General features: G+C 46.4%; 1 protein-coding gene and 1 long non-coding RNA gene across 13 annotated transcripts; both read left to right on the top strand.

Annotated features, from left to right (window-relative positions):
- Positions 1–9,788: 9,788 nt before the first annotated feature.
- On the top strand, positions 9,789–13,991 carry LOC120665307 (beta-glucosidase BoGH3B-like). 12 transcript variants are annotated; one of them, XR_005671138.1, is made up of 10 exons: positions 9,789–10,276; positions 10,395–10,485; positions 10,581–10,729; positions 10,814–11,057; positions 11,145–11,249; positions 11,327–11,509; positions 11,602–11,803; positions 12,297–12,687; positions 13,052–13,128; positions 13,324–13,462. XR_005671138.1 is itself a non-coding variant. In XM_039944839.1 (10 exons), exons 1-10 carry the CDS (start codon positions 9,918–9,920, stop codon positions 13,778–13,780), a joined length of 1,530 nt encoding a protein of 509 aa, XP_039800773.1. In that variant the 5' UTR covers positions 9,789–9,917; the 3' UTR covers positions 13,781–13,991. The 12 variants fall into 12 exon arrangements, 8 of the variants coding, with proteins under 8 accessions (XP_039800773.1, XP_039800771.1, XP_039800770.1 ...); XM_039944839.1 differs by lacking the exon at positions 12,297–12,687 and adding an exon at positions 13,754–13,991 and having other exon boundaries at positions 13,052–13,105; positions 13,426–13,541; XM_039944837.1 differs by having other exon boundaries at positions 13,052–13,105; positions 13,426–13,523.
- A 3,432-nt stretch (positions 13,992–17,423) lies between these two features.
- LOC120665308 lies at positions 17,424–18,984 on the top strand. The gene is made up of 2 exons (XR_005671142.1): positions 17,424–18,385; positions 18,478–18,984. It is a non-coding gene; the product is annotated as an uncharacterized LOC120665308 (long non-coding RNA).
- Positions 18,985–21,634: the final 2,650 nt, after the last annotated feature.

The raw sequence follows: 21,634 nt of genomic DNA, 5'->3' as shown, positions 1-21,634 counted from the left end.
GGTAGCACCCACAGGTGGGTCCACCGCCGTAGACGGAAAAATGACCGGCGGCGGAGTTGAGCGGTGTGAATTTTTCTTCAGAGATAGCTCACCTCACACACGCGCGAGTGAGGAATATAAATCTCTTGACAACGTCCCACTGTTCCAGTGACTGCATCAGCGTGTGCTAATTAACGAGCACACGCTAGGAGAGGTCCGAGCGATCGATTTCGGACAAATCTAATTTTGCTTTTCTAGAAAGTTTTTTCTCCATCACTTTTTATATTTAGAAAGTTATAACTTATGTATATATAACTTCTTCCATATAACTATTAGATGATTATTTTTTCAGCATAAATATTAGCAGATGACATTTTTTCAGCATATCTCTAATGATATGCATAATTTTTACCCATAATTTTTTCGATCAACTTTTTATAAGATAATTTTTTAACACAACTTTCACAACCCGTAAGCCTACTTACCAAAGGATAAATTTGAACATAACTTTCACGTGAAAAACTTTTCGCACACTTTTGATACATAAGTTCGCCATATAGATAGTAAAAAAAAATACAAATTCTCAAGATAAATTTTCAGCATACTTGACCAGTTGACCACCACTTCCCCAAGCGAGATATGGGGAATCAGAGAGAGAAAGAGAGATATGGGGAAATTAGAGATAAGGAAAGAGAAAAGGGAATGGAGCGGTTGAGATAAAGCGGTTGAGCAACTGAGATCGATCGTTAGTTTTATTGCTAGCGAGTGAACGTAGAATTAGTTTTGTGGGTTGCGTCGGCCAGGTCGCATCCGTCGGTTTGAATTTTAGAATAGATCGAAGTACTGTTCCCAATCCACAGCACCTGCCAGTATACATTTGTAATTCATGCGCTTGTTTCTATTTGATCGAATCAGCTAGTAGTTTAAAGTTTGTTTAGACTTCGAATTAGTTTCGAAATATCGTGCACTTTTGGATATAGCCTTTGAAATTCACAATCGGAGGCATCCGAAAATGTTTCCAGCTAAGCAACTCTATTTATATTCCTCTATTACGATTGAGTGCTTCCTAAGAGCATCTCTACCCGCCCCCAAATAATCATTTCCCAATAACTGGTATTGGGAGATGTCCCAATAACAACTTTAAGATTATTGGGGAGTTGCTTTTACAGTCTCCCAATAATCTCATACCAATCCAATTACTTTATTGGGAGAGTCACAACTCCCCTTTTATTTAGGAAGAGTTGGGGTGAATTATTGGGTTGTCCCAATAACTATTGGAAAAAAAAGGTTTAGGAAGATTGCTGACGCACTATTTTCTTATCAACTCTCCCAATATGATAGTTGGATTGGGGATTGGGGACTGCTGGAGATGCTCTAGGTGCATCCAAATGCTCGCCATGCCAAGGCCACATGGGCCGAGAAAGATATTCATTTTCAAAATAAAGTCCTGGAGTTTGCAACTCTAATTTAAAAGAAGTCCTTAGGTGGTCAAACTATCGTCGGCCCGTGTTACTGAGAGCTCCAACAAAACGGCGTACCGGCCCACAATTTTTGAAGCCCAATAAGTAGCCTACAGGCTGCAGCCCACAGGGCGTCTCCTACCTACTACTACCTCTGCAGCCCAATGTCAAATGCATCTCTTTTGCTGCATACAGTTTGTTAATTTATTACACATGTATTTCAATACGGTAGTTTGTAACACAGCAGCACAAGAAGTGCATCGCTTACAAATTATAGAAAACCTGCTGGCCTCAGTATCTTGTACTGCCGTGTAGAGGAACTAAAACGTTTTTGGCTGATCAAACCCCCCTCCTGTTTCATGAAAAAATATAACTCTACAAGACTACAAAATCAAGCACATTATGCAAGATATAACACGATGAGAATTTTTTTTATCCAATGTAACCACATTACCACACTATGCGGTTCGTCTTCACAATTGAGCTTTTGAAGGATACTAGGAAATGGTAAGACGAGTGGAAACCACACCCCACATTGCTCAGAACAATATACCTAGTTTGTGACACTGATTGAATCATTGAACCGTGTATATCAAAATCTATTGAACTGGTGGCGAACATTATAAAAGTGGGTGATTGTTAAAGAATGTGACTGAAGATGGAGGATTGAGGATTGTGCGTGGAAACATGCAAAATCTTAAGAGACTCGGAATCGATCGATCGAGGGGCGGTGATCCAAACCTCTAGGAAGAACAGGCAGGAGTTTACAAATTTGGCACGACACAGCTCTGGCATTCTTTGGGACATCATGCATGCAGCAATGGTTTCTGGGTTGTTCTGATGATTACAGAAGACAATGACAGCTACCCCACTCAGCAAAGGTTACTGGTGAGCTGCACCAAATTCCAGAGTTTCGTTGCTTTCGTACTTGAAACCAGGGGGGCCGTCAGTCTCATGTAGATCTCTACTACATTATTGGACAGTGCAGCAGAAACTTCTGGGTTATGTCGAGGAAAATGATATGTATTGTATGTCAAAAAAAGGGGGTAAAAATTAGTGTTACTATGCCAAGAATTCTTCGCACGTCCGAGCACGCAATGGCCAGCAGGCACTTGTTTAAAGGACTGATAGCGAACGAAAGACGAGTAGGATGGTGTCTGCATCTACTCAACTTTTTATGTGGGGAAACCAACCTCATCGACGATGACGGACCACGTCAGCATTTTTTCCGATGATTCTTTGATCTTTAACCCAAGTAGTAGTGTTCACAGTTCACGATATTTCAGTCCGCGCAGATCACATATATAGGGGTTGTTTGGTTGCTGGGCTTACCGTAGCCTGGCTTATTTCTGTAGCCTGGGCCACCCAATACAGGCTAAACGGAGCCAGGCGATGGTGTTTGGTTGGCTGGAAACTGAAGGCAGGCCCAGTGGAGATTGTGTTTGGTTGCCTAGATAAGGTTGTGGCCTGCAAATGTGGAGCAAATGGAGCCTGTTTGGTTGCTGCTGCATAAGCGGGTGAGTGCACCCCGCGGCCCAAATGGGTGCTCTTACCGCCCATCCTCAGAACGAAGCCCATATATTTGGTAGCGGTGACTTGCGTTAAAAATTACCAGTGTCCATTCGTGTGTCGTGCCCCCTCGTCTCCCTTGCCATCCACCGCCCGCCGTTCCCCGCCCTCCGTCGCCCGCTCCGCCTCCGGCCGAATCCCTTCCCGGCGTTGGGGGATGGTCAGAGCTAGGCGGCGCCGCGTGAGCCGCAGTCCTTCGCCGACGGGTCTGAGGGCCCCCACTCCGACGAGCTCTTTCGAGATCAGCTCGCCGGCCCCGACGGAGGAGCAGACAGATCCATTCGAGTGCTGCTCGGCGACCCCCTGCATCCGCTGCGTCTTCTACAAGAGTCGCTGCTGGGCCACGACCGGCGCTGGAAGGTCGTTGAGGTCGGTGACCCGCGTCGCTGGTGGTTCGCCCGCGCCCTCGGGCTCTGCTTCCTGGGACTCCATGGCACGGCGTGCGGCAACTGGCAGCGCAGGAGGCTCGGAGAACTCCGGCAACGGATCAGCTTCCGACAAATCAGATCCAGGTCATCAAGTCAGAATACATCCCCCTACCCCCCCTCTAGGGTTTCGATTCGCGTATTGTGGTGCATCTCTGAATGTATTTCCTAGGGTTAATCCTTTCGATGCTCTTAGGTTTAATGATTGTAATCGTGTTAATATGTATTCAAGTAGTTTCATGATGTAGTAATCGTTCTTAGAAGTTGTCCATGTCTGTAGTCAAGGTCTGTCTGTTCTCTTCCTGATGGGATAGAGGATTCGCATGGGGGTGGTGTTGTGGATCAGTCTTTGGTTCTCTGCCGTCATGGTAAGCATCCCCGCCGTCTGTTCGCCTGGAAAGGCAAACATACTGGTCGTCGGTTCCTTGGATGCCCTCTGAAGGTAAATGTTCATGTTTCAGTGAATGTTAGTCACATTGGAGTGAAATTCTTGGTTGTAGTTAATGGAAATGTATGAACTTTTGCTGTTTATATGTTCAGGACAAATTTGAGAGGTGTGGTTTCGTTCAATGGATGGATGAGGAGTGGCCACAGAGGGCACAAGAGGTTATCCTCACACTGTGGGACATGGTTAACAAATGCATAGAGAAAGCTGACAAGAACTTGGTGGACATGATGGCAGAGCAAGCAATGAAGAATGAGGCCAAAGAACTGAAGGAGATCCTAGAAGCAGAGAAGGAAACCTGGGTTAGGGAGAAGGAAGAGCTGGTTAGGGACAAAGAACAGCTCAATGTCATGTGTAGGTTCTATGTGGCCTGTGTCTCTGCACTGCAATCAATTGTGAAGAATAAACTTGAGGACAAGAAAAGGATCTGGATTGTGGTTGTTTGCCTAATTGGAGTTGTTGTGGCCTTGCTGTTTGGAGTAGTTCTCAAGATGAAGTGACCTTGCATGCATGAGGGTGATGAGCATTTTGTTTAGTGGTCTGGTTTGGACAAGAACTTGGTGATGACCTTGCTGTTGGGTCTGACTTAGTGGTAACCATGCAAGTAGCAGTTAGCTAATGCTTAGGATGGAAAGGCCATTTTGGTTCCATTTTGGTTGTATAAACCAATGTGCCACCATCTGGTGAACTTGATGTGTGACTGTGGTGGCTGCCTATGAATGGCACCATCTACTGAACTTGATGTGTTAGTGTGGTGGCTGCCTATGAATGGAAGTATGGAAGGAGTGGTCTGTCTTTTATCTTTGTTAATGATGTGATGTAAACTTATAGTCCTAGTAGTTTCAAGCATCCCAAACTGAATAGTTTAGACATTGATCATACACGAATGGTCTCAAGTCAAATATTTGTCTACAATGTCATTAAATCAGGCATGCAAACCAATACAGTGCACACTTTTTCCAGTACATGATCACAAGTACTACCACAAAAACTAACACAAATCGCAGGATGGCATCCTTCCAGGGGAATAGGTTTCTGTGCTTGTTTTCTGGGAAGCTTGTTGTTTCATTTTGGTTAATCTCGTCGTTGATCTTCACACTGGTCGCTTGTTTGTACAGTTCGAATGCTTGAAAAGCTTGGTCTGCAGTTTTGAATTTCTTGTAGCTTGCGTGACTGAAGCTTGAAACTTGGGCGTTGCATAAACCCCAGTCTTCAAACACACCAGGTCGCCTCCCATGATAAACCACATACCAAGTCACTTTTTCCCTAATCAATTGTGATAATGGTCAGTACTGATCAAGAGAAACATGCACAAACGAACAAGTAGTAGAAGGAGACACAACAAAGCAGTGATGAACACAAAGTTATAACAGACAGATAACAGATATGAACAATAGCTAGGCATCAACCAAATTACTCTGACTGCACATAGATCACGCATACAATTTGAGTTCTAGTATGCAACATGCATGAGGTGCATACTCAGTGTTCTGGTATGCAAGCATGCATACTTCACCTGTGTTAAGTAACATGGTTCATGTGGAACATTACTCAAAGGTCCTCCCTGAATGGCCCTAAAGCTATAGAAATTCCTAACCTAACTCAAAAAACACCAGGTGGTAACTTCCTGGCACAATTGGTCCTAAACCTCAAGCATTACAGAAGGAAACCCCAAAAAGCAATCAGCAGCACCATCTTGGGCATCCACCACATCAACCGAAGAAGTTGTTCTTCAGCAAATGATCCCTCATCCAGTAGCCCTTGTCTTCCTCATCCATCTCCAAGAAAGTCTCAGCTATTCCCTTGTTCACCATAAGGTAGTTAAGGCAGAACATTTGGGCGTCCTTGTTGAATTCTGGAATGTCCATGACTGCCCTGTAAAGCCCAGGAGTACCAGCTCTGATGGCATTGGACAGGCCATCAACTGACTTGGTCAGACCTCCATACAACTGAGTTTCATCTTCAGATAACCCTCTCTTTCTCTTCCCAGTTCCAGATCCTTCACCTCTTTCTTTCCCTTTGCCTTCTGCAGTGTGCGTATTCTGAGTGCCAACTGGTGCCTTGGGAGCTTCAGCATCAAGATCAATGGTTTCCTGGTCTTGAGGGTCACCAAGTGGTTCAGAGGATCACATTGCAAACCTTCTAGTTGCCACTCCACTCCCAAAGATGTTTTGCATCTGCAGATAATTGACAAGAGGTGTGTTCAAGAACTCTGCATCCTTGGGGTGGTCCTACAATCATTAGCAAAAATCAGTTTGATGCTTCAACAAATAGAGCATGTAAAAAATACACAAAATCTGGGAATGGTATTTACCTTGATGTATCCTTTGTAGTGGTCCTCATCCAGTGAAATGACATAGCTCTCCTCATTCTATAAAGCACCACTAATCTTTTTCAGTCTGCATATCTTCTGCCACCTTGATCTCCATTTACGCAAATGGTTGTAAACCTAGTTGCCTGTCACTTGAACATTTGCAAACTCCACTAGCTGCCTGGCAACTTGATTCAGATGAACCTCCTTGAAGCCCTTGTCAGTTTTCAGCCCTTCCCCAACCAAGTCAGAAAAGCGGCGCAGGACAAAGCCAGACATGACATTTGTCTATGTCAGCCTACCTGCACCACCATTACCCTGACCAACATTTGGTTCTACCCCACCCCGAACCTCCTCAACCTCAGCAGCAGCATCCCCCTCCCCTATAAATGTCAGCCATCCCTAAATTATAGTTAACAATATAGAATTCCATACCATGAATACAAGCAATACAAACATAATCAAACAAAAACCATAATGCAACATGAATCATACACTAGCAGCATTAAAATTAGATAAGATCATCATTGATCTAGTACATGGTCTCAGCAGGACAATCTGTTCATTACATCATTGATGAATAAAACAACAGCCAGCAGCAAATTTACAATTTAGTTCCTGTAGCGTCCATATTAGCCCACATTTCAGCACAAAAGGCATCCCTTTTGGCAGCCCATGATGCATTGTCCATCATCTGATCATTGGGTATGGCTTCATTGGAAGGGTTTGGTTCCCAAGTTGCTTCATCAGGGACATGTTCATCAAACCCATGCCTGAGGATCCAGTTGTGTAGGATACAACAGGCAAGCACTAGCTTAACTTGAGTAGGGTAGGGATAGAAAGGCTTGTTATACAAGATCTTGAACCTATTCTTCAGGGCACCAAAAGCCCTCTCCACAGTGGCTCTGAGTGACGAGTGCCTAAGGTTGAATAGTTCTCTTGCATTTTGTGGAGGCCTAGTACCATACTCCCTCAGGTGGTACCTAGTGCCTCTGTATGGGGGAAGAAACCCAGGTCTGCATGCATACCCAGCATCTACCAAGTAGAATTTTTCTAACAAATATGAGGTAAGGTGTATCAGATTAGAACATAGTATTTTGAACTATTAAAATTATGTGACGGACTGTTGTGTATGTACCTTGGGGGACCTTAAGCTCATCAGGCCATTGGAGGGCATCAGCAAGAATAAGGGCATCATGTGCAGAGCCCTCACAGCCAGCCAACACATAAGTGAACGTTAGATCAAAATCTACAACTGCTAGAACATTTTGTGTGGTAGTGTGCTTCCTTCCAAGAAATGCTGCTCTATTTTCTCAGAAACTGTAGCTAAAACATGAGTCCCATCAATAGCACCCACACAGTCCTATATTATTGGAATAGAGTGAATACTTTATCTCAGGCTTATGATTTTAGAAGTTCATGTATTGGATTTTATAAAGTACCTTGAAATATGGATACCACCTGCGGCTGTTCTGAATTTTAGAAGATACTGAAGGAGATGGTACAACTATCAGCTCATTCCTAAGCTCACCAACTGCATATAGAACCTCCTGGAAATACCTACTAACGGTTCCTGTGGACCTTCTAAAGGAAAACTTAATGCAACTGAACCTTTAGTTATGACCCACAATATGTAAGAACATGGCAACTTATTCCTCAATATTGCAGTGAATTGTATCCTTGAGTAACTCTCTGCTACGAAACAGATCACAAAGCTTGTAGAAAGGAGCCCTTCTCGTCCTAAGCAGCTCTACACACTAGGTATCAGTGGAGTTGAAGATATAGGCTAGGTTGCTCTTCCGCTCTTCATCTCTAGCAGACATTGGGCCATAAGTGATAGATGGCCGAGAATGACTCCTAATCCTAACAAGTAACCAGGTACAGAGAACAACAACTACTGCAGCTCCCCTACGAATCATCCTCAGATGCAACTCAGCAGGATCCATGGCTATAGAATGCAACATGTAACATAGGGAAATAAGAAATCTTTAAAACCGAAATCAGGTTATGCTGCTGGCGTTGTAATATTGCATCTAAAATAAGTTAAAATGGCACGGCTGCGACATGATGCATGCGCCACCTAGTGCCAAAATGCATCATCGACCACAACTAGACCTCAGAAAATGCTTTGTTTCAATTTCATATGAGAGTAACTCGACATAAACGAAGACTACAAAGAGTATATGTCAGTTCAGTTTCAAGTGCACCAGATCTACCAGAAATCGACAGGAAAACATCCAGATCTAGACATACGGTTCCATACTCAGTGAATCCATCAAGCAAACTACCAGATCTACACATCTACTTCCATCAGCGACCACAAAAGGATCCAATAAGTCAAACGAAATCAAGCGAAAACAAGAGCTCGGCCAAGTAATAGATAAAGGGGCGACAAAAACTAGCGGAAGGAGGCACAGACGCGTTACCAGGCTACCACCGGTCGATGAACCCTAGCACCGAGCTTGCATGAGCGCCAGCGGGAAGAAGACGAGAGAGAGAGAGAGAGAACGGCAGGAGATGGCGGCCGTGAGTGAACAGTTACCAGGGGCGGTAACCCTAGAGGACGACATGGGCTTATATACGGTGGCTCCAGCTCGCATAACCGGAGACGCGCCACGGGCACGCGGAGCCTGGCCCGAGTTGTGCGACCGAATCGGCCGCATAAGCGTAGCCAGGCCACGGGCCTCATTTTGCACAACGGGGGTCTGGCTCTAGGCATTATACAAGCAACCAAACATGGCCTTCTAGGCCTACTAGACCCTGGTTGGGGTTTATGAACCCAACCAAACAGCCCCATAGGAGATAAGTAGAAGATGGTTGCAGCTAATAACTCGTAGCCACCGGCGAGATCTTTGGAACATGAGCGACCACAATATAAAATCGGAGAAAGGCGATCTCTATAACATGAGGAAGGCCTTGTTCCTTTTCCTCTTCTGTTTCTAGTTCTGAATTATGATTGTTCGATCCTAATGGATATGCCTAGCAGTTGTTACGTAGTCTTCATCTTGATATTCACTTGGGCTGTGACTCGACAAAGCTTGATAGTCCCGGGCTTCTCTTGGATTGGATCATGACACAAATTCCCTCAAGCTCGCTATACCAGCCGGGCCATGTTTACTGATCTCGGCGACGGCGTAGGCTAGGACGCGCGCCTTGCTTGGATCGCCTCTTGTCCGACAGCATCGTGGTTCCTTCCAGTTCCAGATGAGCTAGGATCTGCGAGATCCGCGCGATCTTCCACTCCAGATGGTCGTGGCTGCGACTGCAGAGAAGGCGCATGTAGGGGTAGTAATGGGCATGGCCCTAGTGGCCTCTTCACAGCCCAATAAAGTCTTTAAATTATTTAGTTCAAAATTATATAAAATTAGAGCCCGACTTTTTTAGGACCCGACCCTTTAGATTTTCTAGTTCAAAATTTTGGTCCTTTTACCTCCCTAGGCGCAGTGGTTTGTCTGGGCATTTATGTCTTGTCGGTTCGGACTAATCATGGAAGCCAGGTCACTGCCACCGCCGCCCGATCTCAGATCGACGGGGTTAGCGTGCGTGCAAGATGGCGCCGGGTGGGTCTCATAATCGCTGACGATCCCGTTGGCCGTTGCTCTCGACTCGTGGCGTCGTCGTGTGCGTCCAATCCAATCCGCTCCCCATCGACCACGCCGACGAGTACCCGTCTGCTCCGCTCCGCTGCGCAGCTCGCTCCCTCCCGCCGCCGCCTCACCTCGCGCGCCATGGCGGCGCCGCTGTACAGGGACGCGTCGGCGCCGGTGGAGGCGCGGGTGCGGGACCTGCTGGCCCGCATGACGCTGCGGGAGAAGGCGGCGCAGATGGCCCAGATCGAGCGCGGCGTCGCGTCGCCGCGCGCCCTCGCGGAGCTCGGCGCCGGCAGCGTCCTCAACGCCGGCGGGAGCGCGCCGCGCGAGCGGGCCTCGCCCGCCGACTGGGCCGCCATGGTCGACGGCATGCAGCGCCACGCGCTCGCCTCCCGCCTCGGCGTCCCCATCCTCTACGGCACCGACGCCGTCCACGGCCACAACAACGTCTACGGCGCCACCGTGTTCCCCCACAACGTCGGCCTCGGCGCAACCAGGTACCGTCCGATCGGACCGCGTATTCCGGATGCCGCAATCGTTTGCCCACGTCACCGTGCTATCCCCTTGCGCTTCGTTACGTCAGTTGTAGCAACCCTGTTGCCGTTGACCTCACAGGGACGCGGAGCTCGCGCGTAGGATCGGCGAGGCGACGGCGCTCGAGGTACGCGCCACCGGCATCCACTGGACCTTCGCGCCCTGCGTCGCCGTGAGTGAAATTGAAACCCACTCCTGAGTCCTGATTAATTGGTGGCGTCTGTGCGGGATGTTCTTGATGTGCGTCTCGTCTCTGGTGCATGCTAGGTCTGTCGGGATCCGAGGTGGGGGAGATGCTACGAAAGCTACAGCGAGGATCCGGAGATCGTACGCTCGTTGACCACCATCGTCAGCGGCCTGCAGGGGCAGCTACCAGCAGACCACCCTCATGGTTACCCCTTTCTCGCTTCGGTTAGGTGCGTCGTGGTAATATTTTAGCGTGTTCTCCATTGCCCTTTGCCCACGGCCTGTTTGTGGAAATGTGCCCATGTGGCTTGCAGGGAGAATGTACTTGCTTGTGCTAAGCATTTCGTAGGGGATGGTGGCACGGACAAGGGGCTGAATGAGGGAAATGCCATTTGCTCGTATGAAGATTTGGAGGCGATCCATATGACACCATACCCTGATTGTATAGCTCAAGGGGTGGCTACAGTGATGGCTTCCTACTCTAAATGGAATGGGGAGCCATTGCATTCGAGTCGCTATTTGCTGACAGATGTTCTGAAGGGCAAGTTAGGCTTTAAGGTAGCCGAGCTTATAGCCATCGTTCAATAATAATGACTGGAGATTAGGTTGGCTATGAATTTTGACATGAGTAACTTCCTGTTTCAGGGCTTTGTCATTTCAGATTGGGAGGGTATTGACAGACTCTGTGAGCATCGGGGGTCTGATTATCGCTATTGCATTTCACAATCAGTAAATGCGGGAATGGACATGGTATATGATTATTGAGTGTTCATATGAAATGTATCATTCAACTATCTGTTCTTTTGCCTACATTGAGCAACCTACAGATTATGATACCTCACAGGTTTGAGAAATTTTTGGAGGATATTGTGTTCTTGGTGGAGACAGGGGAGATACCAATGTCTCGTATTGATGATGCTGTTGAGCGGATTCTGAGGGTTAAGTTTATTTCTGGAGTGTTTGAGCATCCATTTTCAGACCACTCTCTGCTGGACATAGTTGGTTGTAAGGTACAATGCTCTTTCAGACCGACTCAAATCTTTCTATTTGAGTCATCTAAAATTTGATATCACCAACCATGTACAATATGTTGACCTTTCAGGAACATCGATTGCTGGCACGCGAGGCTGTTCGCAAGTCTTTGGTACTTCTGAAAAATGGAAAGGATCAGAAGGCGCCATTCCTTCCATTGTCCAAAAATGCAAAAAGAATATTGGTTTCAGGAACACATGCTGATGATATTGGATATCAGTGTGGTGGGTGGACGATTGCATGGCATGGAGATAGCGGGAAAATAACTCTTGGTAAGATGGAACTCTGCTTTGCACAAACAAATATTTGTAGTTATAAGTTTTTTCGTACTTCATACATCCTTTATTTTGTACTATCAAGCAACTGTTTGACCTAGACAATACAGTTGTCTGGTACTCTAAGATAGGCAGAACGCTTCATAGTGGTGTAATTTGTCCAAAGTTTGAACTAGCACAGGTATCCTGAAGAATGGTCATTTTTTCGGTTGAATAACCTTGGTCCTGAAGAAACTATTTCCCCCTTGACGCTTGGGAACTCTAGTTGTTAACTGATTCTTGATAATTCATATAACACTTTCAAGTTTCAACTGCCATGGTGAAAAGAAATCATATCTTGTTGCTCTGGTAAACAATCTTTCCCTTGAATAAACCTCTGATTTCATATGTTTTTTTTTATAAAAGTAGCATTTAGTTTTATTATATGAAAGTAGTTCAAGTCTGCTATTTTTTTTTCAAGATTAGCTATTTATGCGATCTAAACGAACAGGTACAAGCATATTGGAGGCCATACAAGAATCATTGGGAGTGCAAACTGAAGTTGTGTATGAGAAATGCCCAACAGAAGCCACGATTGAGAATGGAGATTTTTCCTATGCAGTAGTTGTTGTTGGAGAGGTTCCATATGCTGAATGGACAGGAGACAGAACTGACCTTAGTATTCCGTTTAATGGCTCTGAGCTTATCTCCCATGTGGCAAGTAAAATCCCAACCCTAGTGGTTGTTATCTCTGGCAGGCCATTGGTTATTGAGTCACAAGTTCTGGAGAAGATAGAAGCTCTAGTTGCTGCCTGGCTGCCTGGAAGTGAGGGCATGGGAATTACTGATTGCCTCTTTGGAGATCATGACTTTGTCGGCAAATTGCCTGTGACTTGGTATAGGTCCGTGGATCAGTTGCCAATAAATGCTGGAGATGCTAACTATGACCCGTTATTCCCTGTTGGATATGGCTTGAAAATGTTTCAAAGTGATGATGATTCAACATAATCTTATCATTTATTTGGTTATATACATTTGAAACTTTGTGATGTTATATGCTCTGTACCATTCACTATTGCTTAAAGGGAAATAATATCATGTGGCAGCATGCATTGTAATGCGTTAAAACATTATATTCTTCTACTAGATTTTAGTTACTCCTTCAATCACCTTTCAACATGAGTGCACTAATTTGACTTCCTTCAATTTCATATTACTAATTTCCTTGATTAGTCAATGTTGCTTTGTTCATTACAATTTTTCTAGATGGAAACTATGAACACGGAGGAGCAAGGATTGGTGCATATCAACAGATTAAAGGTCAGGGGTGATATACATTGGAGGTAGAATTAAAGAGAACTAACAGTTGCTCTGAATAACATTTTTAAGCACTTAGCTCATTCATTTAGAATCACAGTCCCACATGATGGTAAAAGATCAAAGCACTGCAAAATGGATTCCTGTAACACAGCTCGTTTGGAAGGCTTTAGAGCAATAAAATTCTTCGAAATTGATCTCATGACACGGTCATCTTGTAGGTTGGTGCTGGTACTTTTTGGAAATACGTTTGAACCCGAGTCTCTTCTCATACTGCCAGTATCCACATTGTGCAAGCATCACATATGTCAACTGATTTGCAGGCATATGTCCTGTACATAACAGTGGACATCATCTGAATGAAAGAAAACAGTCTGGAGAAGTGGTACATGAAAATATGCTACTGCAGTCTGCAGTTGCCATGGATCGTAACTTGCAGGTAACCTGTTCCTGCAATCCTGTGGAATGGATTTGGTTAGTTTGTGGATTACTTTAACATACTGCAAGGATGAATGACAGGATCTTTAAGTGAAGTTTCTTTACAAGACCATTTGAGTAGCCCTGCACTTTGTCCATTTCTTAATGAAATTACTGAACAGCAACTTGTTAGGCTCTTCTTATGTATTTGTTTGGTTGGTTTTGTGCTTGTAGGCATACAAGTTTACTGTAAGAGTGTGAAATTATGAAGTGTGAATTAACAGGTGGTAAGAAATGTAGCTATGTTATCCAAAAGTTTGATTTCAATTGCCAAACCTCATAATGCGAAGTTGTGTGCATTTCATCTAAATTAGTTTGGACATCTTGCTGTAAATTGTTCCTACATGCAATCAGTTTGGACACAAGGATCACATCAAACAGTGCAGCAAAATATCACGGGGACAACCTCAAACTTTAAGCATTAGTGATCTGGTCTGATGTTGGATCGGCTGGAAAGGAATCAGATCATCACTTACAATAAGGCCTTAACAGCCCTACAACTAAACAGCCTGATCCGGCAAGGTGTTGCTGATGATTCTACGACAATAAGGCCTTAACAGCCCTACAACTAAACAGCCTGATCCGGCAAGGTGTTGCTGCGCTGAGCCTAGTGCGAACAACCTGTTTTTTTTTCTTTTCTTTTTTCTATCGCAGCCTGGCACAAGGTCTTGGTCATCACTCTACGTTTTTCCGCTGCTGTCTCCTATAATGAAAAGGCAGAGCACCTGCCATTGTCCTCTAAAAAAAATGTATAATTTTAGAAACCTTCTACATGTAGTTGAGCATCCACGCTGCAACAGTTTTGTATAGTTCTAGTGAATCTAAATGGCAGTGAGAACTAAGCTCTGTAGTTGAGCTCCTTGTGACAGGGTTCCCACAAGATTACTTGGCCTGGGTCATATTAAGTAATGTAATTTGTCATGCCATCTAATGAGGTCAGTTGGGACTTGGGACATGTCCTAATTCTGACAAAAACAAATACGGGTAGTTATGTGGAATATATACGGCAGTCTACTTTCGTTTTCACCAGTGAAATTTGAACTACTGTTAAGTTAGATTACTGGATTTTTTTGCCGTTTCTTTTTCCTAAACCGAATAGGAAAGTATAAACTTTCCATAGAGACTTGACGTTCATGAGGTAAGTGCTATTCATACAAGAGATAAGGATAAAATGAAAATTGAAGCAATAGTCAAAAAGGAATACTAGAAAGTAACAAAGGTGGGAATGAAAACGAAACTCCACCTACTTCAGGATCTTAGGAAGCACAATATCTGGTAAATCAAGGCGAATGAACATGAGGTGACTTCCTTTTGTGCTCCGTGAATGTTCGCAGACCTGTGACAGGGCACCGCGATGATCTGATCGACTGATCTGTGGTCTGGTCCAATCATTAGATCCCTGCATGAAACGAACCTATGGCGTGTCCATCTGTTGAGGAGGGGGGCACTAAACACCCGAGTTGATAAGCTTCAGAAGTTCAGAGGCTGACCAATGGGAAACATCTTACACTTCACCACCGGTTCACCTCATAGAGAAAAACTTGACCTGCAGGGGGTAAGACCGCCCCCACGGCATTGTTTTGAGAGGTAGAATGACCTTCTCACAGCAGGCCAAGAAAACCCCCGAACCCCTGCCCCACCCGTACACGGGGGGCCGTCACCTTGTGAGTTAGGCCGGGCTCCACAGTGCTTTGGACATGAGGCAGGCGAGGGGATTTTTTTAACCTCAACCTGAAATTCGCTCCCATGAGGAGTCGAACCCAGGACCTGAGGAGTGCCGCTGGATTCCCCTAACAAAGTCAGCTAGAGGTCCTTTGGCGGTTCACCTCATAGAGACGAAGCTGCAAGTGCAAGATACATGTACACGATGTGATAGCTGTCATCCTTCAAATTTGGACCAAATATAGTTTTCCAACTTTGTATAAATCAAAGGTAGATTGTTAGCCTCTGACAACGATGTCCAAGATATGTCAGCATTCAGCAAGGATATGTGTATCGTAGTATTCATGTGTAGTGCCCATCCTACTATTGGACCCTATATCCGTTTCGGCCTTTGCTATGGTACACCCAAATAACTGTGGACCGTTGATCTAATACCATATTACTTCTTAGAAGGTAATAGTTTTAATATTTATTCTATATATTTTAAATTAGAAAATAGAGGATTAGATCTAACATGCATGCATGATTAGTTGAGATCTCATATTTCTATTTTTTTCACATGATGTGCCGGCCATTAAATTGAGACAAGAATTATTTTTTATCCTCCGTGCACGTGACATATATACCCAGCAGATTGTATGTAACGTTTTTTTGCCATCACGAGTTTTAACATAAATACATGATGTATATGCACAATTTAGATCTAACATGATTGATACATCGATGGAGCATGTGTACATGTGTGAGTGTAACTTCTTTGTTTTTCTTGGGGAATGAAACGAACATGATTGGAGCCTTTGCATACTTGAGTTTGCATCATTTTTTGTGACATAAAGGAACCACCGTGAGTTTATAATGTTATTTTGTAATGATATGAGATGCATACCTTCAAGATCTAACTTGAGATGTGTATGACAAACTTGAAAAAAATATTTTTCCAAACAAGAGAGATCGACATGTAACAAATGTGTCTAGCTACCAACATGTAATTAAGAAACGTGCACACAATTGAATCCTAACAAAATAAGGGAGGATATCGAGATTTTCATGCATGCGTACATGCAAATTTGCAAGCCTCTGCTAGATCCACGGAAGCAGCATGCAGGTAGTTAGGATAGCCGGCAGATTTTTCCTTAATTAATTAGTTATTTAGTTTTCCTCCTAATATTCAAGGGCTAAGATTTATTTGAACTCTTACCTCCTAAAAGGTAATTGGAGTACCGTAGCAAAGCCCATCTGTTTCACATGGAGGAGAAGAGTAGGATCACGTAAAGAGTACTCTGAACTGGTAGATGATTCGCTACACCCCGAAGGCCTTAACTATCAGCTCGCTGATTTTCGGCGTTGTTTTTCTTTCCTCCCCAGTGTTCCCCATCCATGCAGTGTCGTGGCATGCGCCCATTATTATTGGTCCCTGCATCCTCTCCCTCCTCGCGTCATGCATGTGCAGCACCCCAGTTTCAACTTTCAACTTGTTACTTGTGCATACTAAACAAAAATCAAACGATCGGATGGTCCCTCTTTCCACTCTCCCTTGCACAAACACCCAGCATACGTGACACGACCCAAGTTTTACAACTCTCTGGGCTCTATCCGTTGCCTGGGAAGGAGCGCTAGCAAGAGAGAATCCATGGTGTCCTGCTTGCTAGATACAATGGCACAGGCACGTATTGCAATTGTAAATCTGTAATGATTGCGTGCAGCTGGGGAGGCCGGTCCCCGAGCTAGCAAGAGAGAATCCATGGTGTCCTGCTGCTTGCTTCAATGACCCCGCAGCTAGCTGCCGACTGATCGGACGGCCCTTGACGCAGAGTTGGAGTCACCATTGCCAGTACCAGCCGCGGCCGGAAGAAGCCAGCGGCAACTGGCCCCACCGGGCGCCAGCCGCCACGCCACTGACCGCCGCCCGGCCTGTTCGGCGATAGCGACCGGCCGGCAGCGGCAGGGCATCTCGCCCATGACGTCGCTGTGGCGGCGGCGGCGGCCTCAGTTCAATTGGTGCTCCGTTGCCGTCTGATCTGACCGCCAGGGTTGCTGAGGCGGCTGAACTTGACCTGTTTCTGTCTGTCCCCCCCCCCCCCCCCCCCGAGGGGCCTGTTTGCTCCGCCTCCTTCTTGACCGCGTGCAGAGCTTCGCAACGGCGATAATTGGGCTTGCCGGCTAGCCGTGTCGCGTAAAGTGTGTCAACTGAACGCGCCCTGCCACGCTCGCATGTTCTTTGTGAAAGAAAGGTTTGCATGTTCTTGGGCAGTGCGCTTTTGCAGCAGCAGTTTCCCTTGTCTTCTGATCAGGCAACTGGTCTGGTTGGCACGGAGATTGGAACCGACGAGTATTCTGATCGCAGTGGAGGGGAATAAACTACCCTCGGCCTCCTGCCGGGAAACTACGGGCGTGTTCGGTTCGCTGCCTAAGGCGCCACAGCCTAACCTTAGGCGCGCCATAGCATCGGAGGCATGTGTTTGGTGAACAGCTAAAGTTAGTCAGCCACACTTTCTTAGGCGCGGTTCCATCGACATGCCACACAATTTTCACGCCGCATCTGCGGCGGTCGATTTGAGCGCCACACCCCGAAGGCACGCCACACACTCCCCATTTTCCTCCAGCCGCCACCACTCCTTCCCTTCCCGTCGCTTGTGACCTCCGTTACCGGAGCTTCCACCTCCCACCTCCGCTCTGAACGACGTCCCCGACCCCGTTTTCGGCTGCCGATTGAAGGTACGCGTCTCCCCTTCTCCTCACGCATAGAGCACGCAAGCGCCGCTGCACCGTGGGAGCAGGTGCTGCCATGGGAGCACCAGCCGTCAACTTGCAGATCTGTGGGCGGCCATGGCAGCACATGCTGCAAAAGCTCAAGATCCGTTCGCGATAGGGCCTAGCTGCTATGGATTTGGTGGCCGTCGTGGTCGGCGCCGTCTGCATGGCTTGCTCGATGTGTGTCCGTCCATGCCTTGTCCCGTGGATCTGCCTTATTCTTCCCCCATGCGGCTAGCTGCATGCGTGTGTGCACAGGCGGCCATGTTCTACGTGGCCAGGAGCTTGCTAACGCCGTGGATCTTGGTCAAGATTCATTTGTCTATTTCTGTACCTAACATTCTTTTTTCTTTCTTGCATGCATAAACGAACATTGCTAGGGGCTGCTCCAAGGTATATCAATATTTTGGCATCCTAAATACTTTACAATCTACTGATTCAAATTGTGTTTTGTGTGTATTTTAATTAGTTTACAATCTGTATAGATGGGTGCAAAAAAACTATATCTTGAGTATTGCTATTATTACGATCATTACTTGCGAAGAAGAAGATTGCTTGTTTGCATTGCCATATGTGTTTGTATGTTGTGGTACAAGCTGCAAGAAAATAGATTGGCCAAGAGGCATGTCAAATACGGTTCTATGTTACAAAGAGATCTAGAAAGGGAAAGGCGCCTGAATCGTTTGTATAATGGGACTGAAGCCAACTGTATTAGCGAGCTGCGTATGCGTAAATTTGTTTTCCATAATGGGACTGAAGATGGATGGTGTCAATGAAGGCTCATTCTTTTGCACTTCTTCTAGGCTGATATATGATGGCTATGAAGATAGATGGTGTTGCTCACAACAATTTGTTTAGCACTTAGATGATGCTACACACTTTTGTTAATGCATATTTTGCTATAATGTAACTAATGTGAACCAATTAAGGTTGTTATTGACATGATGTGGAGACATTATCAATTTGATATGGGCATATGGATATGTTATGTCCATTGATTGTGATTATAACTATTACGGTTCTGTTATTTGATATGTTCATCAATTTATTATGTTAATTTCTCTATTTTTATTTGTGTGGCTAGTTTTATGTGTTGTAGCAAAACAAACAGCTACCACACATTCTCATGTGTGTCTAACTCTAGGTGTGGTAGCAAAACAAACAGCTACCACACTTTTTTACAAGATGCCTAATGTTAGGCGGAGTAATGAACCAAACACATACTTCAATTAAGGCAGGTTAGGTGCGCCACATCTGTGGCAGCATGCTAACCTTAGGCGTGGCGCCTTAGGTAGCAAACCAAACATGCCCTACACCTGCCGGGGGACCGGTGATCCGGGTGCCAATAGACTACGCTGGTCGGTGGCGACGCGCGCTTGTTTATGCCCGCGCATGCGCGTAGTAGCTATACCGGCCTGCTTGGGCTGATCTAGGTTCTTTCCACCAAATCTAGCCGTAGATGGCCCTGCTTTCCCCTCGTTTTGGAGAAAAGGAGGCGAGGTGCCGGCTTTCGACGGGGGCGCGTGCTCAGCATCATTGTGCACTAGCTACTAACAGGCAACAGCAGCATTAGCTTCCAAGGGTTTGCGTTGCATCCCCTTTTCCGGCTCTAGTGCTGTCGTACTGGTACAGTGCGTGCAAACACACAAGTTCTGGCCGAATTCGACAGAGCACGTTTTCGGTAAAGTTGATGCAGTTGGAACGGGCCGACGACCTAGAGCATGTTTGGCCAGGAAAGCAGGTTCGCGTCCGCCGAGTTCAAGTGATTTTCAAAACACCCGTGATGATGCTAGCTGGGTGGTGCACCCTTGCACAGCAAGCATCTTCATGTTTCACAACTTTTCCATCCTGCTTTATTTGTGAGCCCGTGGATTGAAGCTAGCTGCTTTCCCTCTCTTTTAGTCTCTTTCCATTGCGATGCGCTCTGGATCCGTGTGTGGCCCGTCGACGTCCGGCGCGAGAAAGCAAGGGCGGTGGAATTGGGGAATCTGGTATCTCAATTATGCGCCCATTTGCAGGAGCGCCCGTAGGAATCTGAATCTGAATCCGGGCTTCGTGCCGAGGCTTTTACGGACGAGATGCCCGAAAGAAAAGCGCCGTGGCGTCGACGCGAGCGGGGCCTCCCCGGCTGCCGCCGCCCAATCGCGGATCGGCAACGCCGAGAGCACTCGGCCCCGCGGTATCGTGCCGCCGGCACCGCGCGCCTGGACCCCGGATGCTTGGCCCACAGCCACAGCCCCGCAGGTGTTGTGTTCTTGCTAGTTGGTACTCGGCACTGGTGATTTGTGTTCGATGCTAAGTTTGGTAGAGTTCATAGGACTACTGTAACACCCAGGTATTAATCCTCGGTAATTAAGTCAATTAAGGTCATTAGTTTTAAACTCACACGGTAAAGTACAAACCAAAAATATTTCCTGTCAGCCTGGCCCGGACCGGACTGACCGGTATGGGCAACCGGTCTGACCGGTCTAACCCGAGTTGGTGGTTTTTGGGGCCCCACGTCATTTAAACCTCACTCTCTCTCTCCCAACCACTCTCTTCCCTCACCAGAGCCGGCTCAAGCCCGAGCTCTCTCTCCCTCTCCTCTCAATTCTTCCCCCAAACCCTAGGACCCAAATCCATTCATCCTCCATTGATCCAAGGCCCAAGAGAGTTTCATTTGGGTGGAGAATCATCCTTCCCGCGTGCTCCATCCCGGGGTGCCTTGGTTTCAAGCTCTTGAGGCAAGGACCCAAGGTAATAGCTTGTGGTTTGAATTGATCTCTTGCTCTAGGGGGATTTAGGTAGTTTCCTTGGTCATGAACCTTGGCTTGCACCTTAGGCTAGAGCATAGATGGAATTTGTGCGGTGGAATCAAATTCTTGTGGGGAAAAAGGACTCATTCAAGGTAATTTAGGGGTTTGGATCGATCTTTGGTTCTAGAAGGTTTTTAGGTGGTTTTCTCTGGCCAAAGGCATCCACATGAACCCCTGAACTAGATCCTAGGAGGTGTTTGCGGTTGTCGGACGATTTTTGCCACGCCCAGGATTCTAGGTTCTGGTCTGGGTAGGACCGGTCTGACCGGTCGGAGGGACCGGTCTGACCGGTAGCTTGCTGCGACAGTAGGACCGGTCTGACCGGTGTTAGAGACCGGTCTGACCGGTAGGGGCTCGGACAGTCCGGCCATTTGTCCGGACACTCCGGAGTTGGGGTGGGTTAAACATTCCGAGTTTAGGTCCGGATTCTCCGGACTCGGTGGTCCGGATACTCCGAGTATATTTCCGGGTACTCCGGATTTCGGTCTCAGTGTGCACCCAGGCCAGACCGGTCTGACCGGTTGGGTATACCGGTCTGACCGGTGTGGCAGAGGCTGAGAGGAGCTTAATCAGAGTTGCTGGTACAATCACTTAGAAATTAAGTGGTTATTGGTTACTCTTATATTTTTATAAATCATGCATGCAATCTCTCATGTCATATGCATATGCATACGTGTAGTGGCCGCGGCGGATGAGGTCGTATACGAGGTGGTTACGGAGCCACCGGAGCCGCAGGGGCAAGCCCCGCAGGACGAGGTTCGCGGGGAGTCGGCCCAAGGCCCGGCTAACCCCAGGGTGGTGCAGCAGACGCAAGGCAAGCCCCGGTGCATGTCCTATTATTTTAAAT

Source organism: Panicum virgatum, chromosome 3N (assembly GCF_016808335.1).
Source record: "Panicum virgatum strain AP13 chromosome 3N, P.virgatum_v5, whole genome shotgun sequence".
NCBI lineage: Eukaryota > Viridiplantae > Streptophyta > Magnoliopsida > Poales > Poaceae > Panicum > Panicum virgatum.
Note: the sequence above shows the minus strand (reverse complement) of the source record. Positions and strands in the feature narration are given on the sequence as shown.